The sequence below is a fragment of the Silene latifolia genome, chromosome 10 (assembly GCF_048544455.1).
Source record: "Silene latifolia isolate original U9 population chromosome 10, ASM4854445v1, whole genome shotgun sequence".
Classification (NCBI taxonomy): Eukaryota; Viridiplantae; Streptophyta; class Magnoliopsida; order Caryophyllales; family Caryophyllaceae; genus Silene; species Silene latifolia.
Genome location: NC_133535.1, coordinates 148,794,037 through 148,815,920, shown reverse-complemented (window position 1 = coordinate 148,815,920; position 21,884 = coordinate 148,794,037). Strand labels below are relative to the sequence as shown.

Genomic DNA, 21,884 nt, shown 5'->3' with positions numbered 1-21,884 from the left:
GAAAAGGAAACAAGTACTGTATTTGTTTCTATTTGTTTTGCTAATTGGGGTAACTTACTTGATAATTAAGGAGTAAAGTTTTAACAATCAATAGGTTTGTTTTTGTTTGTGGATTTCTAATGTTGAAGTTATACCCCCTCTGTCCCGGTCATTTATTATCCTTTTCTATTTTGGGTGTCTCAGTTATTTGTTGTCCTTTCTACTTTAGGATTGTATTTGATGAACAATTTGGTCATTCACACTCAATTTGGTCCTGGTCCACATGTCATTTACTAATTAACTCTCTCCTATTTCCTTGGTCTTTGTGCCAAAACCAAAGGACAACAAATGATCGGGACTGAGGGAGTATATTAGATGTAGAGGTGGCTAATATGCCGAGCTGGCTCGGTTCGGCGTACCCGCATGCCTCGCAACCAATACGTTCTTGGACCTGGGCTTGTTCAGTGATGCCCCGACTCAGATAAGGTCGATTATCGATGCAATGTCTTGACCTAATAGAAAAGAGGTTACATGAGCTCGGCCAGTCCGCCTCGTGTCAACCATAATACAACCTGGGTCATGCTCCAGTCCAACTTTACCAATCCTAGCCTTAACGCTGGCCCAACAATCGAGCATGCTCCACCTGATGACCACTTCAAGTTAGGAGTATTCGAGTAGACCATACAAAATATATTTGGAGTCAGAATACACGATTTGAGCTAGTATCTAATTGAATACCAAGATGTTGTAGTTTGAATATTCACCTGAATTTTACTTGATTTGGTAAATAACTCAATCCGATTAAATAAATGACCGAATTACACCATTGTTGAAATGAAATCAAAATTATGACTCAACTAAATAAATTCAATTGAACTAACACGACCTAAAATCGAACCAAATAATTCGTTTCTCGGCCCAATAAAATTAGAACATATGGAGTAAGCATAATTTGGTTCACCATGAAAATGCACGTAATCGTGCATCGTAGAATAAGAAAGTTATGTTTCAACACAAATTCTTGTTTGTGACGGCACATATCCGTCACTCTTGAGTGACGCATACCATTTTACCTCATAAAGTACTCACTTTTTCTCTCTCTGCAACACTATTCATGTGATCTCCTTTCTCCACTAACCCATTTTGTTACCATTTTAACTCACACAATATCCGCCACAAATGATAATCCGTCCCAAGGGAGACCCATTGATGTTTCAAATGTAAACAAATTATTGGAGGGAATATATCATAGCTCCATACATGCAAGTACATGTGAGTTCTCAATAATTTAAACCCTAAAATTACTTCTAGTTAGGATCAAGTTACATTAATTTACACCCATTTTCATAAACCCCCTAATCATGATCTCATTGCAAGCACTACTCTTTTTTATGTCAATACTCAAATGTATGATTTCATGATTCGATAACAATTCAAATAGCGATAGTTGATATGCATCTAGTATTTAACTTTTTTTTTTTTAGCTTAGTATATTTTTTTACTTTTTAAACTACCCTATAATCTTAGTTGTTGTCTTGTTGATACTCTATTTTCAAGTTCTCAATAATTTAATCCATAAATTCGCTCATAGTTAATATTAGTATATATCTTTGCATATTTTATTGTAGATTCTTATTATCTTGTTCACATTGTAATCCTAAAATATAACCTAGAATATATTCGGTTGTAATCGTAATCTTAGGGTTGTAATGTACTTCGAGTATATATTGTGAATAATATATATAAACGAGAAACCTTTCAAGGGATTTAATTACGTATCAGGTTAAATCGTTCCTCCTGTGCCCACGTCTTGCCCCTGGCAAAACACCCGTCGCTGCCTCATCGTTTTCCTAGCCTCACGCTACAATGGCCAACGGTGATAGCTCGACTCCCAAAACTTCTCTTCATCCCGTCTACACCGTGACTAACATCCAAAACAAAGTACGTGTGTTAGATGTCGTTAAGGTATCCTACGCGTCTTGGGTGAACCTTTTCACTCTTCACACTCGTGGATACAAGGTCTTAGACCATATTGACGGCACACCCGCTCCTGCGAAAACGGATGCCTCATATGAGGCGTGGTATGAGATCGATGCACATGTCCTTCAATGGATATATGGCACAATGTCTGATGACCTCCTGCCATGGGTTCTTGAACCCGATTCCACCGCTCAAGAGGCCTGGAATCGCGTCAAAAACATCTTCCTCAACAACAAGGGCGCTTGTGCCGCCAGTCTTGAGAGCGAATTCCACAATCTCAAGCTCGGAAAATTCCCGTCTTTTGATGCCTATTGCCAACGCCTTCGCGAGTTGTCGGGCCAATTGAAAGACGTCGGAGCAACCATTACTGATCAACGCTTGGTTCTTCAACTCGTACGTGGTCTGCCCAAGGAGTATGATACGGTCGCGGCCTACATAAATCAAACGCTACCGGCGTTTGAAACAGCCCGCAGCATGATTGAGTTGGAGAACCACCGTCAGTCTAGTCGTGAAGATGCCACGGCTCTCGTTGCTCCATCTGCCCCCTCCACCGATTCTGACTCCCCTACCTCCTCTCGCCAACACAAGCGAAGCAATGGTGGCACAACAAGGGTAATTATAATGGTGGGGCCTCTCGACATCAGTCCAAGCCATCATCTTCTGTCGCCAATGGAAGTGTTTCACCGTGGGGTTCTCTACCGGGATGGCCTGCATCGTGGACGCCACCTCCTTGTCCGTACCCCACATACCCCGACTAGACCTCTCCATGGCAACCCTGGCCTGCTCCTATTGCGTCCTCTGCCCCTCGGTCTACTTCCAGCCGTGGTGGCTCTCGACAATCAGGCCCAACTTTTGGCCAAGCCCACATGGCGTCTAATGACGGTCAGCAACAAATACAACCCACGGACTTGGCTCAAGCTTTTGCCGCTCTTCAGCTGCAGCCCTTTAACCAAGGGCAATTTTATATGGACACCGGTGCTTCCTCGCATTTAAGTGCCGACGCAGGTATGTTCCGTTCCCCTCTTAATCATAGTTCGATACATTCTACTTATGTCGGTAATGGTGCTAGCATTCCAATTCATGGGTCCGGAACAACCACTCTAGCAGCCCCGAATAGAACCCTTCATCTTCACAATGTTTTATATACCCCGAAAATTATCAAAAATATAATTTCCGTTCGACAATTATTTACCAAAGACAATAACATTTCTGTCGAATTTGACCCGTGTGGTTTTTCTGTGAAGGATTTAGCGAATGGGAATCTGATTCTGAGGAGCAATAGTGATGGTGATTTATACCCCGTGTCAACCGAGTCCACCTCGACGCCCTCCGAGTCACGCCAGCATTTTTTAACTTTTTCATCCGATGTGTGGCATTCCCGTCTTGGTCATCCGGGTGCTAACATTTTAAGTTTTCTTAAGTCAAATTCTCGTATTGATTGTAATAGCAAATCAAACTCGTCTTTATGTCATTCTTGTCAAATAAGCAAACACAGACGATTGCCCTTTCATGATTCATCTTCTACTACTCTCGCACCTTTTGATATAATTCATAGCGATTTATGGACCTCACCCGTCACAAGTAAAGCCGGTTACAAGTATTATTTAATTTCATTGATAACTTTACACAATTCGTGTGGGTCTACCCGCTAAAATTCAAATCCGACACCTTCACAAAATTTCTCAATTTCCGTAATTATGTCAAAACTTAATTTCAGAGAAATATTAAAGCTTTCCAATGTGACTTAGGCCGAGAATTCGACAATAATGATTTTCACAATTTTGCTAACCAAAATGGACTTATATTCCGGTTCTCTTGTCCACAAACTTAGTCCCAAAATGGCAAAGCTCAGCGCATGATCCGTTGCATTAATGAAATTCTCCTCGCCTTGCTACACCACTCATCCACGCCTTATGGGTGGACGCTCTTCACACGGCCATGCACTTGCATAATATTTTGCCCACAAAACTCCTCCACCTCAACTCACCAACTTCCGCTCTCTTCCACAAACACCCATCCTACTCTCACCTACGCGTGTTTGGGTGCACTTGTTATCCAAATTTATCGTCCAAACGACCTCACAAACTCGCACCTCGTTCCACAAAATGTGTCTTCATTGGTTACCCTCAAGAGTTTCGAGGTTACAAATGCTTTGATCTTAGTAGTGTTAAGCTCATTATCTCGCGTCATGTCACCTTCGACGAATCAGAATTCCCGTTTGCGAACCCCTCATCGACCACCCCCCACATACCCTCCACCAGTGGCCTCTCCCCTGCCCTCATCGACGCCCTCATACAGCCCCCTATTGTTGGAAATCATATTTTAAATATCACAGATTTTGGTTTAAATTTTAGTCATAAAACTTAAGGATCTTATGCATGCAAAACATAAACAAGAGTAAAGAAAACGGGTTCCTTACATTTGGTGTTTCGGCAATATGGGCACTAGTAAGTTCACCTTCTTACTAGTTCTTGAGCTTTCCAAAGATGGAAGAATAAGATTCAAGTGTAGAATCTCTCCCCAAGGATTGTACCAAGATAACACCCTTAATAGTTTTAATTAATATGAGACTAGTATTAACTAAAACTACCTCAAAAATGACACAAATAAATTGTATATGCTCTTGATGTATTTCGGTCAAGAGGAGGTATTTTGTGAGATTTTGCTCTCTTATTCTTTCTCAAAGTGTAGAGTAATTTTTTATGCAACACTTAAAAATACAACATGTATATTTTTAATCTTATAGAATGATGAAAATAAGAGGAAAAAACTCTTTATTTTGCTCTTTGGGAAACCGGGTAGGAGGGGAGTGGGGAGCCAATGCATGAAGCCAACTTTCTTCCCAAGAAGAGTAGGCTTGCATGGCTACATATAGGTAGGTAATCATTGTGTTTCTAATTGTTTAAAATATAAAACACAACCTTAATACTCCCTCCACTAAAACCGGTTTCTACCCATAAAATGGAGGTCCATATTATTTTTGTCATTTGTCAATTGTGACATATGTGACATGTTGCATGACATGTTACATTATAATGCATTTTTAACATATTAAAAATCATCATATTAATAAAATATGTCACATACAAAAATCAATACATATATATAAAGTAGGAACTTTTCGAGCGATATTAGAGAGTCCAACTTTTTTAGAAATCCTAATAAGTGTAGATCTAGCTTTTCCCTTCTAATAATTTATGAGAAAATTATCCTAATCAAAGTAGATCTAATAATTTATGAGAAAGTAATCCTAATAGAAGTAAATAATAATACTAATAGAAGTAGATCTAATAATTTATCGATTATACATTACAAAAATAATAATAGAAAAATAACTTTATAAAGAATATTTATTTTAGAAATATTTATAACGCAAAAAAAAATCATATAATAAACGTATAAAAGTGTTAAAAAAAATTATTTTATAAACATACAATTAATCTTTGTGAGAAAAAAAAGAGATCTTAATTTCTTACAAATATAAAATATTGTCAAAAATCGATTTTTACTACTTAGTGAAACTCGTGTAGTAACAAAGATAATTTTATGTAAATTTTTTTTTGAATATTTAAAAGATTTACAAAAGATTCGAGTTGTTAATTATAACCAAACCCGTAATTGTCTTAAAAAAACCTTAGAAAAAAAAAACTAATTTTTATTTTGAAAAAAAATATTTCAGGAAAAAGTAACATGTCATAATAGGAAAAAGAAGTAAAGATTAAAATTTACTTAGTATTTGGCAGAAAAAAATTTCTACAATGACAATATTAAAAATAAACAACTTCAATGAAGGCATGAAATAGTTTTAGCTCTGACTTTCTATAACGTATCAAATGTGTATGATTAGATTACGAATAATATTCACATAAGATTAAAAAAATTGAGCTACCATTTAAAAATATTAAATAAATCTCATATCGATTTTGTCAAATGAGCCAAAAAAATAAATACAAATGAACAAAGTCAAGAATTACGATTTTATGTGGGATTAATAATCCAAGAACCAGCTAACTATGAATAAATCAGTGTACGATAAATATATAGAAAAATTGTAATAACTACATATAATCTACTATTATATCACCTATTTTTTTTCTTCAAACCGGTTTCAAATTCATATCAAATCCATAATAGATGTTAAAAATGTATCAAACTGCCAAATATACAAAATTATGCGGTTACGTCAATTTTTTACTTTCTAAACTTCAATTCATCTATGTGTTTTTATTCACTTAGTTATTACCGCGGTTTGTGTATGGCTGGTTATTAGACTTATTACTTGGTCATATACTGATTGTATATTTAAAAGTGTAATAGTTTTTACAGTAGCTTTTCGTAGTTTTTTTTTTGAAAAATTTCCATTTTGGTCCCTGAGGTTTGGGTTAATTCCACTTTAGTGCCCCGAGGTTTGCATAATTCCACTTTGGTATCCTGAGTTTTCGACTACTTCCCATTTTGGTAACCTAAGTTTTGAATAAATTTTCATTTTGGTGACCTAAAACATTTAATAGTCAACTTTTATCTTAATTACATTTTCAGTAAAATAAACTGCAAAATTGGATATTAAACTGCATACAAAATAGTATAATCAACATAATATTGTAAAAAAAAAAATGCCTTTACATTTAAAATATTTTTTTAGTACTCCCTTCATTCATCTTTTATCTTCCCATTTCAATAAAATACTCCCTCTATATATTAGAGAAGTGGAAAGATAAAAGATGAATGGAGGGAGTATAAAATACTAAGAATGTTATGTATAGGTCAATAAAGTGGTAAGTAGTCAAAACCTCAGGGCACCAAAGTGAAATTATGCAAACTTTACGGCACTAAAGTGAAATTAGGCTAAACCTCAGGACAACAAATTAAAGTGAAAATAGTCCTTTTTTTTGTTAATGGTTAACTATAAGGTATCCCATATGGGTTTAGTTGAATATAAAGTACCCCTTAGTGTAATAAATTAGGTCAAACTCATATATATTGGTTAAGAAGTGAAACGATTGTACATATATATTTACTAATTTGAAGCCATTTTCTTAAAATTGAAACTCTGTTATGAAATTTTATTCATTTTCTTATTATAAATAAAGAGTAGAATAAAAATGTAACATAATGAAACTTGATTTTGTTAATAGATAACATTTCAAATAAACAAAAATGAATTATAGTTTTAATAGAATTAATCTAAAACTAATCGAGTTTATGAGTAGTATCCTAATATCCTACTCCCTCCAATCCATACAAAACTCCTGATTTATTTTTTGGAGGTCAAATTTTGAAAAGTTTGACCGTTAATTGACTTAAAAATATATCTCACATCTAAAAAATTAGATTTCGTATTTTATATTTCACATGAAGTTCATAGGGAACAACCAGTCTTAATGGTAGATAGCCAAAAATAAATTTTTATTTTTTAGAGATCTAACAAAAATCCTCCAAACAGGCCGCTACATATATAATTAAGATACATGTTGTTTTGCGTACCACCATTCAACATTTACACTGTCGTATGCTTACAAAATGGAATATTGGTAGATGTTGTAAGTTAATCTAATTTGTGAATATTATAAAACCAGTCTCAATTATCACGTGTTCATTTTATGGAATTAAACCACATTTTTGGGAATGACGTTTTAAATTAACTAAAATCGATAGTGCGTACAACAATAAAAATAGGTAATTACATAATACAAATAGGTAATTACATAATACAACTGTGTCTTCGGATGTTATACAACTTCGGATACTATACAACTGATATAATTAATACCAAAAAAAAAGTACTCCCTCATATTCTCTATGTTCTTCCATAATTGTTTTTGGGTAGAATTTAGTTGGAGTATGATATGTGGATGTAAATGAAAGTAAGAGAGAGAATGTGGGGTCATAAGATATTGTAACCACAAAAGATAGACAGATAAGGAAAGTGGAAGATCTTAGTAAATTTGCCGTTTTAGGAAATGTGGAAGATGTTAAAGAATAGGAGGGAGTAACTTTTATGTTAAAGGGACCACAAATAGGATTATACATCCAGTTGTACCATAAACATTGTACAACCAAGGTATAAGAATCCGAGCTTATATGTATTTTTTCTGAGCTAATTCAAAGTTCATGTTTTTAATGTGTAAATGAATGAGTTCAATACTTTCTAATAAAACTCATATTATTTACCATAAAGCTCAGATATTTTATCACAAAGCTCATATTCTACACCGTACAACATATACAACTGGTTGTATAATCCATGAATTGTAAAGGGACTGATGATCCATCAACAATCAACTAAATCAACCAAAAAGTTTTCTGTGTTCCGATTTTCAACATAGTTGAACTTTTTTTTTATCAACTTAGTTGACTTCTACTATCAAACCATGACAATGTAAACCAACGTTTGAATTCGTAGAACATTCAACATGCATATTGTTAAAAATGATCCTAATGGAGTCTCATGCATTCTATGTAATAGAATCACATATATTTTTATACTGTTGTTTAGAGGCTATTAATTTTATTGGAATTCAGTATGGATTGAGTATATAAAGAGCAAAACACTATCTTAATTGTAGATAGTCAAGGTAAACTTATGCTATCGGAGATCTAACATTTTCTCTAAACACACTAAATATAGATAATTATGATGCCCGTTGCTTTACGTAACACTATTTAGTTTTACGTAGTTGTTATAGGTTACAATAATTTGCAAAACTCATAAAGGTCTGTCTCAGTTATTAAGGGCAATTCATTTCATTTGGTGAGCTACACTTTATTTATGGAGATAACTATTGTATTTAGTTAAAACCAACTAGTGATATATATCTATAACAATAATGGAAAAACTAATTACACACTCTTACTATGTTACTTGATGTTTCACAACTAAAATGATAACTACTAAATGACAAACCTTCTATGTTGAAAGCCCTAATACTTCATTGATGATCAACTACACTAATCACGAACTTTTTTTTTTCAATGATTTTAAAATTGAACTTCTTTTATCAACTATAAAATATATTTATACAGATGATCTTAATAGAAGCCCCGTGCATCGCACGGGCTTTTCAACTAGTAACTAGTAATTCACAATTACTTGTACCAAAATGTGTCATATGATTATAAATCACATCTACATGTGGTTATAATAAATTATTCATTCTATTTTTAATTGTTTCATAAACAATAAATTAATCTAAGTAATAAAAAAATTCGATTATTTAGACCGAATCTTATTTAATCAAATTACAATAAGAGACGTAATTTTACTCACAAAATCACTTGTCAATTTGAAGGAATTTAATTAACCCATATCGGCATACGATTAATTAAATAATCAATTAAGAGCATTACCCTATATGTATGACCTTAGGGGATCAACTCGTCACCACCGTCGTACGACAGTTGACAATGAAGTTATACTTTCCCTCGTGTATTCTTAAATATGAGATTTAAACATGTGATCATCATGATCGACAATTGTGATCGCATTATTGTCGGGGACACTTACTCCAACAATCTCCCACTTGTCCTCGACAAGTGTGCGTCACCAATTCTATTGTCCTATTATTATATCCCACTCAATGCAAGGTGTCTTTCGGGTCGTACTTGCAAGTGATCATATCGAGAGTGGTTTCCTCGATCTGGAGAATAACTGATTGACCGGAATTATCTACCATAGATACCTTCCGAGCGTGGCCACGCATTTCAAGTTCATTACTCCTCGAGTGGCCCTGAGATATTGTTATAACCCTGACAAAGGGGTGGACAATTCCTATCGCACTATTCCCTTCGACTAGCCACAGCTCATCATAACCCAAAATAAGCCCTTTAACCCCATTTACGAAGGTCGTAGGAACATAAATCAAAGTTACTCTGAAATTGTGCCACCTTGGGCGAACTGTCTTTAGTCAAAAGAATCGACTCATTAGAATACTATAGTAACTCTTGCCACGACCAGGCTATATAAATTTTCCAGAACTCTATAAGCGGTCATTAGGCCCGACAAAGTGTTCCTAACAGTCTGCCTATGTGATCGACTAGTCATCTCATATGACTTTATGGCACTTGAACTTGCCATCAATCGCATCACACTCTAGTCACTTCGAGACGTCACCTCATACAAGTGACTATGGGCAAATACCATGTTAATCCGGGTTCACTTTAACGGGGTTCAATATTGTCTCTACAACCCGTTTGGATGTAACAAAGTATAAAAGAAGTTTTTAGATTTAAAAACTCGAACAACAAATGTGATTATCACATATGAATAGTCAATACCTGATTACTACTTCATATTCTTATAATCCAATTTGATCTTGTATGTAGTTGTTCATCTCAATCCAATTGAAATGACATGACTTATCATGTTAAGCCTATGACTAGGCCTTGGTCAGTAGGTTTTAGCAATTCCTTGCTCAACCTTGCTACATACTTGTTTTCCTTTCGTAATGCAAACAGTTGTATTACAAAACTTTCTGAGTACGTTGTCTAGATTCAATCTAGATATAGGCTCTCTTGCCTTAGAATAGCTCCCACTGTTTTCACAGTGTGCGGGACTCATCCCTTCTTGCACATCTCATGATTGCAAGTGTACTCAATTTTCGTTGTAAGCATCTCTCATTGTTCTTTATTGCCTAGAACAATTCTAGCAAATCCATTTCTTAAATAACATAGCCACAATGGTTTATTAACCATCTTTAGGTGTTTCGAATAAGGTTTTTGTCCGAAACCTTATGCAATCTCAACAGTCATTAGTGTAAGCCCTTACACAAATTTGTGAATTGCATCAAAAACACTTAACTTTGCATCCTTAGTGCTTCTTCAAGCACTAAAGAATCATCTATACGGCTATTTGGTAACCATTACTTAAATTCGATTTTGAAACAATTCATCATACTCAAAGTATATGAAGTGTTATACATCATTACTTATTTAATTGATCTGACAGCGGAAGCAAATGGATCAATCAAATATGTTCAACTCGATTGAACTAGTCATGAATCTTATCAACATAAGACTTCTTATTTGACGTTAATATCATGTGGATTGATCTCCATAAATCCGGATATTAAAGATGTATTATAATACTCCAAAAGTCTCAAATCATTCCCAGTGATCAATATGTCATCCATATATAAGATTAATCAAAATTTCCGTAACTCCCACTAAGCTCCATGTATAAACACAAATTCTTGACTTATCGAGAAAAGTTTTATAACATGATCAAAACATTGATTCCAACTCATTGATGTCCTACTTAAGACCATCTCTTAAGTTTCACGTTATCTTAGGATTGCAAGAATTTACAAAACTCAAGACATGTATTGAATACATTCCTTCTAATTGAAGAAGTGGGTTTTAGATTCACTCGCTATATATCATCATAATGAAATACAATCGCTAAGAAGATCCAAATAGGCTTAAGGATTTAAACTAGTGCAAAACCCTTTGCCACCAATCAAGCTTTGATATCTAACAAATCCACTTGGAATTTGTTTCGGGGTTTCATGGTTCTAGGCCTTGAATCGAGTTGTGACTAGTCATATGTTACTTTCTGGAAGTAAAATGAATCAAACAATTGCTTGTAAGTTGTAAGCTCTTTACCTTTTAAAAGTAACACTAATTTATCATCTTCAACAAGTGATGAGTTTAACCTCCTAGGTTCCGAAGAAACAACGTTTTACACAGAACGTCTCATGTAGCCAAGAAAGACCAGTTTCTTGCGACATACAATTCTTTTGTGGCGAACGTCTCATGTAGCTACGAAAGACCAGTTTCTTGCAACATACAATTCATTTGTGGCTCTTGAATATTTTCTCCCACTCTGTCTTCTAGAAATAAACTTGTATTCTAGAAAGACAGCTTCATAAGCCACAAACCCGTTGTACTCATGATTATTGTAAGGAAAAATGAGCATTTGTTTCTTGTGAAAACTTATAAGCATGGTACCCTACCATTTCATATCTCATATGAATTATTTTAGATTTAGTGGAAAAATAATTTAGACAATATGATAAAATCTCCAAAAGGATCAAGTAACTCAAAGTAACTTGATTAAAGTCCAAACCATATCGAATAGGGTTTGATTTATTTATCCAACCACACATTATCCCATAATGCGTGCTAAGAGAGATTAACTTGTGAAATTATATCATATTTCCTTTGGCTTATATCATAGTCTTCACTTGATAATCCCATCATGACGAAATCGTGATTCCTGGAACTCTTTGAACTTCTTCAAAGATTTTTCTATTTACCTTATTAAGTGAACACATTAGTGTCAACTTAAATCGTTGGTAAAAGAAAATGATCAACCTATTCTGGATCAATGATTTACAACCTCGATCTCCTTTTCAACCAAAGGTACAAGACATCTTGCTTTGAATACAAGATACGCATATACCATAAGATTAACAATCTAATGGTTCCAAGAGTACTCGATAACTCTTTGCGTTCATCATTTCAGAATTTAAGGTTTAATCTTGGGTTACCATTTTGAGTCTTGCATCATCTACATGATCTATCATTCTAGTTTGGTTTAAAATATAATCACCTTGATAATGGGCCAGCCATACATAAATCGTGGTGTATAGGGTCACAAAAGTGAAACCCCTTTTGAATCTTAACAAGATTATATTCTTATTTAGAGTTTATGCACTTAATAGTCATAATTAAGGTACAACTATAAACCCAAAACTAGATTGAGTACACAATGACTCTATCTCTCGACATCATTTGTTGCTAGTCGTCATATTCTAATCATCCTATGTATCAAATACAATGATGAAAACCACCATCGGTTTCTAATAATGACGAAGTAGTACTAGCAAAACTTATGTCAATCAAATAAACATTTAGAGAAGAAAGTCTCATTAGATGTCCCACAACTAAATTGCTTGTTCTTCAATAATTTGGGGTAGTTTCCTTTCTAGTGTCCAACACTTCCAAAATGGAAAATTTATCGGCCGGGATTGATAGGTTTAGTATCGTTATTCTCAATAACTTAACTTTTACCATTACCTTGTATCAATTCCATTCTAATTTTACTTCTTTGAACCTCGTCCTTTTCTTAACGGTTAAGAGAATGCTCCCACTCATTTCAATGAGTCTTTGCTTAGAGAAGCAAAATTGAATTTCATGAAGACTACTCTTCAATTCATTCGTTTAGTCTTAAAACTTTCATTGAAGTGGTTGCAGTATTTTGGTCAATTTTGATTTCCAACAAATCTAGTTACCAAAATGATTTAACGTTTCAAAGTACTTAACTCAATTAATCACATGAGAAATAATCCATTTCAAGTAGATATGTTAGTCAAGAATCAAAAACCCTTTTGATCATGAATAACTTTCATCTATACTCTTCACAAGATATCCTTCCAATGGATAACACGAGGTTTTAGAAGAAAATTCATATTTGTCTTTAGTTACGATGTTTTAATGGAGATTTGAATTAAAATCGAAATGATATCGTATAATTTGAGGTAAAGAAATAGAACAATATGATAACGGAATAAAGAAAACAAAACATTTATCGTTATAATAATACTTGTAAATATTTTAACAAGTAAAACATTTACATAGTGACCTCTACCCAACTATGATAAATGATCCCGAGATCCAAATTCATATTAACTCGGACACGGTGAGCCAATTCATCCTTTATTAATATAACTCGGTGGATTAAATCTTTAATCGATTATACTTTTAGAACTCTCGGACGATAAAATTACTCTAATATTTATCTTTAGCCCGGAACACATGCGACTACGGTCACGAATACTTCCGTTGAACTCAATCCAAATTTCGATGTAATAACATTTTATTACCTACTTACCCAACGTAACAAGGTTTGTATTACGGTGAAGCCGGATTAACTCCCTTATGAAATTGGGATTCATGGTTTCTACTATTTGGTAAGGCTATATCTCAATTATTAATTTAGCGAGAGGTCATGTCAATTTATTATCTATCACGTTTTAAGTGAACTAAAGCGGTGAACTACGATAATTATAATTGACACGGTCGATGACTCGAGTAAATATAATGCATGTTTAGTTATGGCGATTTAGCGATGCATGCAAACATATAAAGAAAATGCAAAGCATAAATATAAAGTCCTAGTATGGCCTTCCTAAAATAGTAAATCTAATAAACTATTACAAATTCGGAAACCAACTCCTTTGGTCCCTTGAACTTCGGTCTTGGCACGCATCTCGAGGTAACACCGCCTTCATGGAAACTCCGGGAAATTACAAAATAATAAATAAAAATTACATAATTTCCTATTATACATTTGTAATAAAATAAATCTATTAAATTACAAAACGGTGATACAAAATCACAATAATTACAACCGAATCGATATTCGCATGCATTTCGGGTAATACCAATTAAAAATTAAGGCCATACTAAGTAAAATTACATAATTCAAAATTATATAAAACAAAAATATGACAATCATAAATAAAATGCAGCATTATAATATGTATGAACATGCTTAATTTTATGCTAAATCGCCTTTTAAGAGCCAATATCATATATTACATCAGTTTTTATTGATTTGCGTGATTTAACTTATTAAAGTCACAATATGTTACATAAATTCATATTTATGTTCAAGTTAATTACCCTAATCATCTTAGGACTCAAAACTTAGTCTTCACTATTATTTTGACAATAATTCAACTTGATTTCTTAATATTGTTCATAATGGACCCAAAAATACAATTTTATATTATAAACTCCAAATTAAATTATAATAATTTCAAATTTTGAAATTCAAACTCATGAACATTCTGGAAAAAATACCATGACACTCATAATGTTCAAAACTTAGGTTAAAAATTCCGAAAATTTTTCGAGAAAAAAAACATCGTTGCGGTTTATCGATTTATCAAATATGACCATTAAAATATGAAAAAATTAATTTTAATCAATTTTTCACTTTTAGATCCGAAATGTGGGATAAAATGCAACATATGACGTTTTTCTTTAGTCATGAAATATGTTTTAGCATTATAGGCTAATTTAAGTCACTATTTATTGAATTTTTACTCAAAAATTCATAAATCATGCATAAGAAGTTCAACTTGTCTAATATTTTTACATACATTGAGTAAAAATGCATGTGACAACATATAAAATTTTCATGACCAGATTCGAAATATAACTCATATAGTCATATTAACCTAATAAACCCTTTAAATTCGATTTTGACTTATAAAATCCATATTTTATGCAAAATAACTTAGTTTTTCATGAAATTTAACATGCAACCAGTAGATAATATATGTGAAAACATATCCAAAAATCACTGAAAAATTCGAAGTTTAGTTATTTTTCATCCAAAAATGACATTTTTCTCATAAAAATCACATTTTTCTCATAAAAATCACATTTTAATGTCAATAATATATAAAATGAACAATAAAATCCATAAATTGTCCCATATGACCTAAAATACATTTAGGACCAGAAAATTTTAACATGCAAAATTATTTCGTGATTTATCTTCATAAATCCTAAATATCAAGTTTTATTCGTTAACTAATTAACTCGGAAAAACAAACCCAATTTTGCATGCAACAACCATGTGCTCTGATACCACTTGTTGGAAATTATATTTTAAATATCACATATTTTGGTTTAAAGTTTTAGTCATAAAACTTAAGGATCTTATGCATGCAAAACATAAACAAGAGTAAAGAAAACGGGTTCCTTACATTTGGTGTTTCGGCAATATGGGCACTAGTAAGTTCACCTTCTTACTAGTTATTGAGCTTTCCAAAGATGGAAGAATAAGATTCAAGTGTATAATATCTCCCCAAGGATTGTACCAAGATAACACCCTTAATAGTTTTAATTAATATGAGACTAGTATTAACTAAAACTACCTCAAAAAAGACACAAATAAATTGTATATGCTCTTGATGTATTTCGGTCAAGAGGAGGTATTTTGTGAGATTTTGCTCTCTTATTCTTTCTCAAAGTGTAGAGTAATTTTTTATGCAACACTTAAAAATACAACATGTATATTTTTAATCTTATAGTCATGAAAATAAGAGGAAAAAACTCTTTATTTTGCTCTTTGGGAAACCGGGTAGGAGGGGAGTGGGGAGCCAATGCATGAGAGCATCCGCAAAGGTGGGGAGGTGCCTCCCCATATGTCCTCTCTCTCCTCATATAGGGCTCCTCATTGTTGCACAAAGCTCCCCAACATTTGAGGTTCCACTGTTTTTAGAGGAGCTCCCCCCAAAAAAAGTAAGGCAATTTGTGTTACTTTTGGGGAGGTTCCCAAATTTTTGTGTGTGAATTGGGGAACCCCATTGTTGCATAAATGTAATTATGAAATGGGGAGGGTAAATGGAAAAGTTAGTGGAAAATGAGGTAGACGAATAAGAAAAGGAAAGAGAAGATATGGGGAGCCTCACCTTTGCGGATGCTCTGAAGCCAACTTTTTCCCAAGAAGAGTAGGCTTGCATGGCTACATATAGGTAGGTAATCATTGTATTTCTAATTGTTTAAAATATAAAACACAACCTTAATACTCCCTCCACTAAAACCGGTTTCTACCCATAAAATGGAGGTTCATATTATTTTTGTCATTTGTCAATTGTGACATATGTGACATGTTGCATGACATGTTACATTATAATGCATTTTTAACATATTAAAAAATCATTTTAATATGTCACATACAAAAATAACTAGTAATTCACAATTACTTGTACCAAAATGGGTCATATGATTATAAATCACATCTACATGTGGTTATAATAAATTATTCATTCTATTTTTAATTGTTTCATAAACAATAAATTAATCTAAGTAATAAAACAATTCGATTATTTAGACCGAATCTTATTTAATCAAATTACAATAAGAGACGTAATTTTACTCACAAAATCACTTGTCAATTTTAAGGAATTTAATTAACTCTTATCGGCATACGATTAATTAAATAATCAATTAAGAGCATTACCCTATAGGTATGACCTTAGGGGATCAACTGGTCACCACCGTCGTACGACAGTAATGTGAAACTCTAGTCAGCCAATCATTACAGATATGTGTGGACCAGTTGACAATGAAGGTATACTTTCCCTCGTGTATTCTTAAATATGAGATTTAAACATGTGATCATCATGATCGACAATTGTGATCGCATTATTGTCGGGGACACTTACTCTAACACCTATGCCACCACCCGACCCGCCCCTGCCCAACTCCCCACGCACTCCTGTCACACCACCTCATACCTCGCCTGCCAACCCAAACAATTCCCCGCCCACAAACCCGTCCCCTGCCCAGAACCCCGCAAATATCCCTCCTCCACCTCCTCCCCCCCTCCCCCACCTCCTCCACCCCGTGCTCACACCATGAACACCCGAGCTATGCGCGGGATTTTCAAACCCCGTGTCCCCATGGACCTAGTAGCTACCAGCTCCCCCGCCATCTCCCTTATACCCAAGTCACCCACCCTCGCCCACCAGGACCCGAATTGGCATGCTGCCATGGCCGATGAGTATCGAGATCTAATTGAAAATAAGACATGGGAATTGGTACCGCGTCCCACTAATGCTACAGTTATACGGTGCCTCTGGTCTTTCGTCATAAATACAAATCTGACGGGTCTTTGCAGCGCTACAAGCCACGCCTTATAGTAAATGGGAAATGTCAACAGGTTGGTATTGACTGCGATGAAACGTTCAGCCTGGTCGTTAAACGTACCACTATTCGAACAGTGCTCAGTCTCGCTAGTTCTTGCTCTTGGCCAATTCATCAATTGGATATCAAGAATGCGTTTTTACATGGTGATCTTGTTGAGACAGTCTATATGCATCAACCCCCCGGTTTCGTTGATTCCTCTGCTCCCCATCATGTATATCGCCTTCGAAAGTCATTATACGGTTTAAAGCAAGCCCCCACGAGCTTGGTATCAACGGTTCGCGACATTCATTTAATCTCGAGGCTTCACGAGTAGTGTTTGTGATCAATCTCTGTTCATTAATCGAGATGGCACTCATATGGCGTATTTGCTTTTATATGTCGACGATATTATTCTCACCGCCTCTAGCACTACTCTACTTCGACAGATTATTAAAGCACTCTCGGCTGAGTTTGCTATGTCCGACCTTGGGAAGTTAAATCATTTTCTTGGAATATAGGTACATTGTAATCATACGGGCTTATTTCTCTCGCAATCCAAGTACGCTCGTGACATCTTACACCGTGCTTCCATGGATACCTGTAATCCCGTATGCACTCTTGTTGAACCCGGTACCAAGCTATCTACCACGGCTGGACCTCTTCTTGCTGACCTAACATTGTATCGTAGCCTTGCCGGAGCTCTCTAATATCTCACAATTACAAGGCCCGATATCACTTATGCCGTTCAACAGGTTTGTTTATTCATGCACGCCCCCCGTGAGCCCCATTTTCAATTCTTAAAGCGCATTTTACGTTACTTAAAGGGAACCCCAGACCACGGCTTGACAATCTCCAAATCCGACAATCACAATGTCACTGCTTGTTCGGATGCGGATTGGGCAGGTTGTCCTGACTCACGGCGATCAACTTCCGGCTATTGCGTATTTCTTGGTGATAATTTAGTGTCTTGGTCGTCTAAAAGACAACCCACTATCTCTAAGTCTAGCGCGGAAGCTGAATATAGGGGTGTAGCAAATGCGGTTGCCGAAACGAGCTGGCTTCGAAACTTATTATTCGAGCTCCATATGCCTATTTCCCAGTGCCAGTCTAATTTTTTGTGATAATGTGTCCGCAGTTTATCTTTCCGGCAACCCCGTCCAACATCAGCGAACTAAACATATCGAGATTGACATTCACTTTGTTCGCGAAAAGTTCGCCTTGGTCTCGTTAAATTCCTACACGTTCCTTCCGAACATCAGTACGCGGGCATTTTCACTAAAGGTCTTCCCAAGTACTTATTTACCCGGTTTCGAGACAGTCTAAGCGTTCGCTCCGCTCCCGTTCCGACTGTGGGGGTGTATTAGTAAATATCTTTGCATATTTTATTGTATATTCCATATTATCTTGTTCACATTGTAATCCTAAAATATAGCCTAAAATATATTCGGTTGTAATCGTAATCTTAGGGTTGTAGTTGTACTTCGAGTATATATTGTGAATAATAAACGAGAAACCTTCCAAGGGATTTAATTACTTTCAGTTAAGACCAAACATTATTCACTAATCATAAATTCATAATTATATTATATCTACTTTTTTTTATGTCGATATACAATATACCATGATTCACATCACAAATTAAATTCACAACTCTAACAATTATACTTAAAAAAAAAGTCATAGCATCTAACTTGATTTTTAGATGTAAAGTGATTTCTTAATCCTTTTTCTTTTACCTTTCAAAAGTATATAACCGTTGAAAGAGGCACTCAATGCATTTAGATTGAAGCACTAAAACTAACTCTTATCTAATAGAAAAAATAAATAACACAAGGATGTGCTCATAAGGTTAATGTCACCCACTTTTCCTCTTTCTTAAAGATCAATTACAATACAATTGTCATTGGTCAATAAAACAAAAGAAGCAATTTACCTAGCTTCAACCTAAACCAAATATATAAACTTTATCACAAGTCATACATGCTTGTTTTCTCTTATTTTAAGAGATTAATCTTCAATTTTTCACTATTTCCTTTATAATCTCAATCTTTCTCCATGATCTTTTCTTTTGCACTCTAAAACACATATTTTCTACCTTTTGTTCCTACATTATAGTGCCATAATATTCACTTTAGGATCCCAAAAAATGAAAAAGAAAATTGTGACAATTAAAGATGATCCTTTAGTGCAACATCCATTTCTTCTAATATTTGTGGTTGCATTGGGCTTCATATTAATGGATCCATTTAGGATGGGCCCATTAGGAAGTCACAAGTTCAAGCCCGTTTCACACCAAATTGCACCTTTTAAGGAAGTGATGGAGAAATGGCCTAGAGACAATCAAAGTCGATTGGGCCGGTACGCGAAACTAGAGTTTGTGGACCAAGTGTTTGGGCCGGAGTCGTTGGAGTTTGATCCGTTGGGTCGAGGACCATACACGGGTATGGCCGATGGTCGAATTGTGAGATGGATGGGCGAGAATAATGGGTGGGAGACATTTGCAACCGTGTCGCCTCATTGGTACGTTTTTAACCATGTTAGTAGCTTGACATTTCAATTGGACATCTGTAAATAAATGATTAGGATAGAGACAATGCTTTTTAAAAAGTCGATTATGATGTAAATAAAATATATTCTTACCCCAAAAATGCACCATAAAACACATGAAATCAATGGTTTTTTCACACATATTAAATCCTAAATAATTGTATATAAATAATTGCTAATTTGATGTTATTGATTAATATTTCACAAGGTCAATGAAGTTATGTGGAAAAGGGGTAGACTCAACAACACCAAAGCAATGGAAGGTTGAGCAGTTGTGTGGGCGCCCATTAGGCCTAAGGTTCGACCCGAATACTGGAAACTTATACATCGCCGACGCATATTATGGGCTCCTTGTTGTTGGGCCGGAAGGTGGTCTTGCAACCCCTTTGGCAACCCATGTTGATGGAAAGCCCATACTATTTGCCAATGATCTTGACATTCACAAGAATGGGTCCATTTTCTTTACGGATACTAGCAAAAGATACAATAGAGTGTAAGTGACTACTCCTTAACACATGTTAAACTTCGCTCTTTAGACACGTTAAACAGGTTGGACAAGTCGGGTTTAGTTCAATCGCTCCAGATTGGAGTCGATATAGTCAATTATTTGACTATTTTCTTCGTTTTTATAAATACATCAGTTCAAGACTCTGTCTTATCATAGACATTTTAACTAACATTAAATGGAACCACATAACATAAAAAAAAAGTCGTGTTAGCTTAAGACGGTTTGACTATCTTATTATTATTATTGTTATTGTATTGTAGGAATCATTTTTTGATATTATTGGAGGGAGAAGCAACAGGAAGGCTTCTTAGGTATGATCTAACTACCAAAGACACACATGTTGTATTGGAGGGCTTGGCTTTCCCTAATGGAGTTCAATTGTCTAAGGATCAAAATTTCCTTTTATTCACTGAGACTACCAATTGCAGGTCTTATTCCCCTTCTATTCCATATTTTCCATGCATAGTATCACGGTCCGGTCATCTTCTTATTAATCATAAATATATCGAAATAATTATTCTCATAAAATATATGACGAATTTTACATTGTATAAATATATCGAAATAATTATTCTCAGTGGATTAATAGTCAAAGTTGACATTTAGTTGACTAGGTAAAAATAAGGTGTGACAGACTGACACCAAAACTGTTTTACATGAGACTTACTACTTTTAGTTACCCAGATTGTTACGATTGTGGCTAGACGGTCCAAAAACCGGAAGCATAGACGTTGTAGCAAACCTACCGGGATTTCCAGACAATGTTCGAGTAAATGAAAAAGGCGAGTTTTGGGTTGCAATAGATTGTTGTAGAACATCATCACAAGAGTTGCTAATCCACAATCCATGGCTAAGAAGGATCTATTTTCGATTGCCGATACCAATGAAGTACTTAGCAAGAATGATGGGCATGAAAATGTACACAGTAATTTCATTGTTTAATGAAGAAGGAGAAATTCTTGAAGTCATGGAAGATCAAAATGGTGTAGTTATGAAACTTGTTAGTGAAGTTAGAGAGATTAATGGTAAACTTTGGATTGGAACTGTGGCTCATAATCATATTGCCACTCTTCCTTATCCTGTTATTAGTTAATTAGGGTTTAATTAATCTTTCTTTTGGATGTAAGAGATTTCTTATGTGTTAGGGTGATTTGAATGAATAAATACTAAATCTATTGTTTAGGTTAATGTACAAAATGATGTGAAATGTATGTCACAAAAAATG

The 21,884-nt window shown here is 34.7% G+C and overlaps 1 protein-coding gene across 1 annotated transcript; it reads left to right on the top strand.

Annotated features, from left to right (window-relative positions):
• Window positions 1-19,481: 19,481 nt before the first annotated feature.
• On the top strand, window positions 19,482-21,856 carry LOC141606295 (protein STRICTOSIDINE SYNTHASE-LIKE 13). The gene is made up of 4 exons (XM_074425361.1): window positions 19,482-20,124; window positions 20,360-20,644; window positions 20,920-21,087; window positions 21,344-21,856. Exons 1-4 carry the CDS (start codon window positions 19,751-19,753, stop codon window positions 21,750-21,752), a joined length of 1,236 nt encoding a protein of 411 aa, XP_074281462.1. The 5' UTR covers window positions 19,482-19,750; the 3' UTR covers window positions 21,753-21,856.
• The last annotated feature ends 28 nt before the right edge of the window (window positions 21,857-21,884 follow it).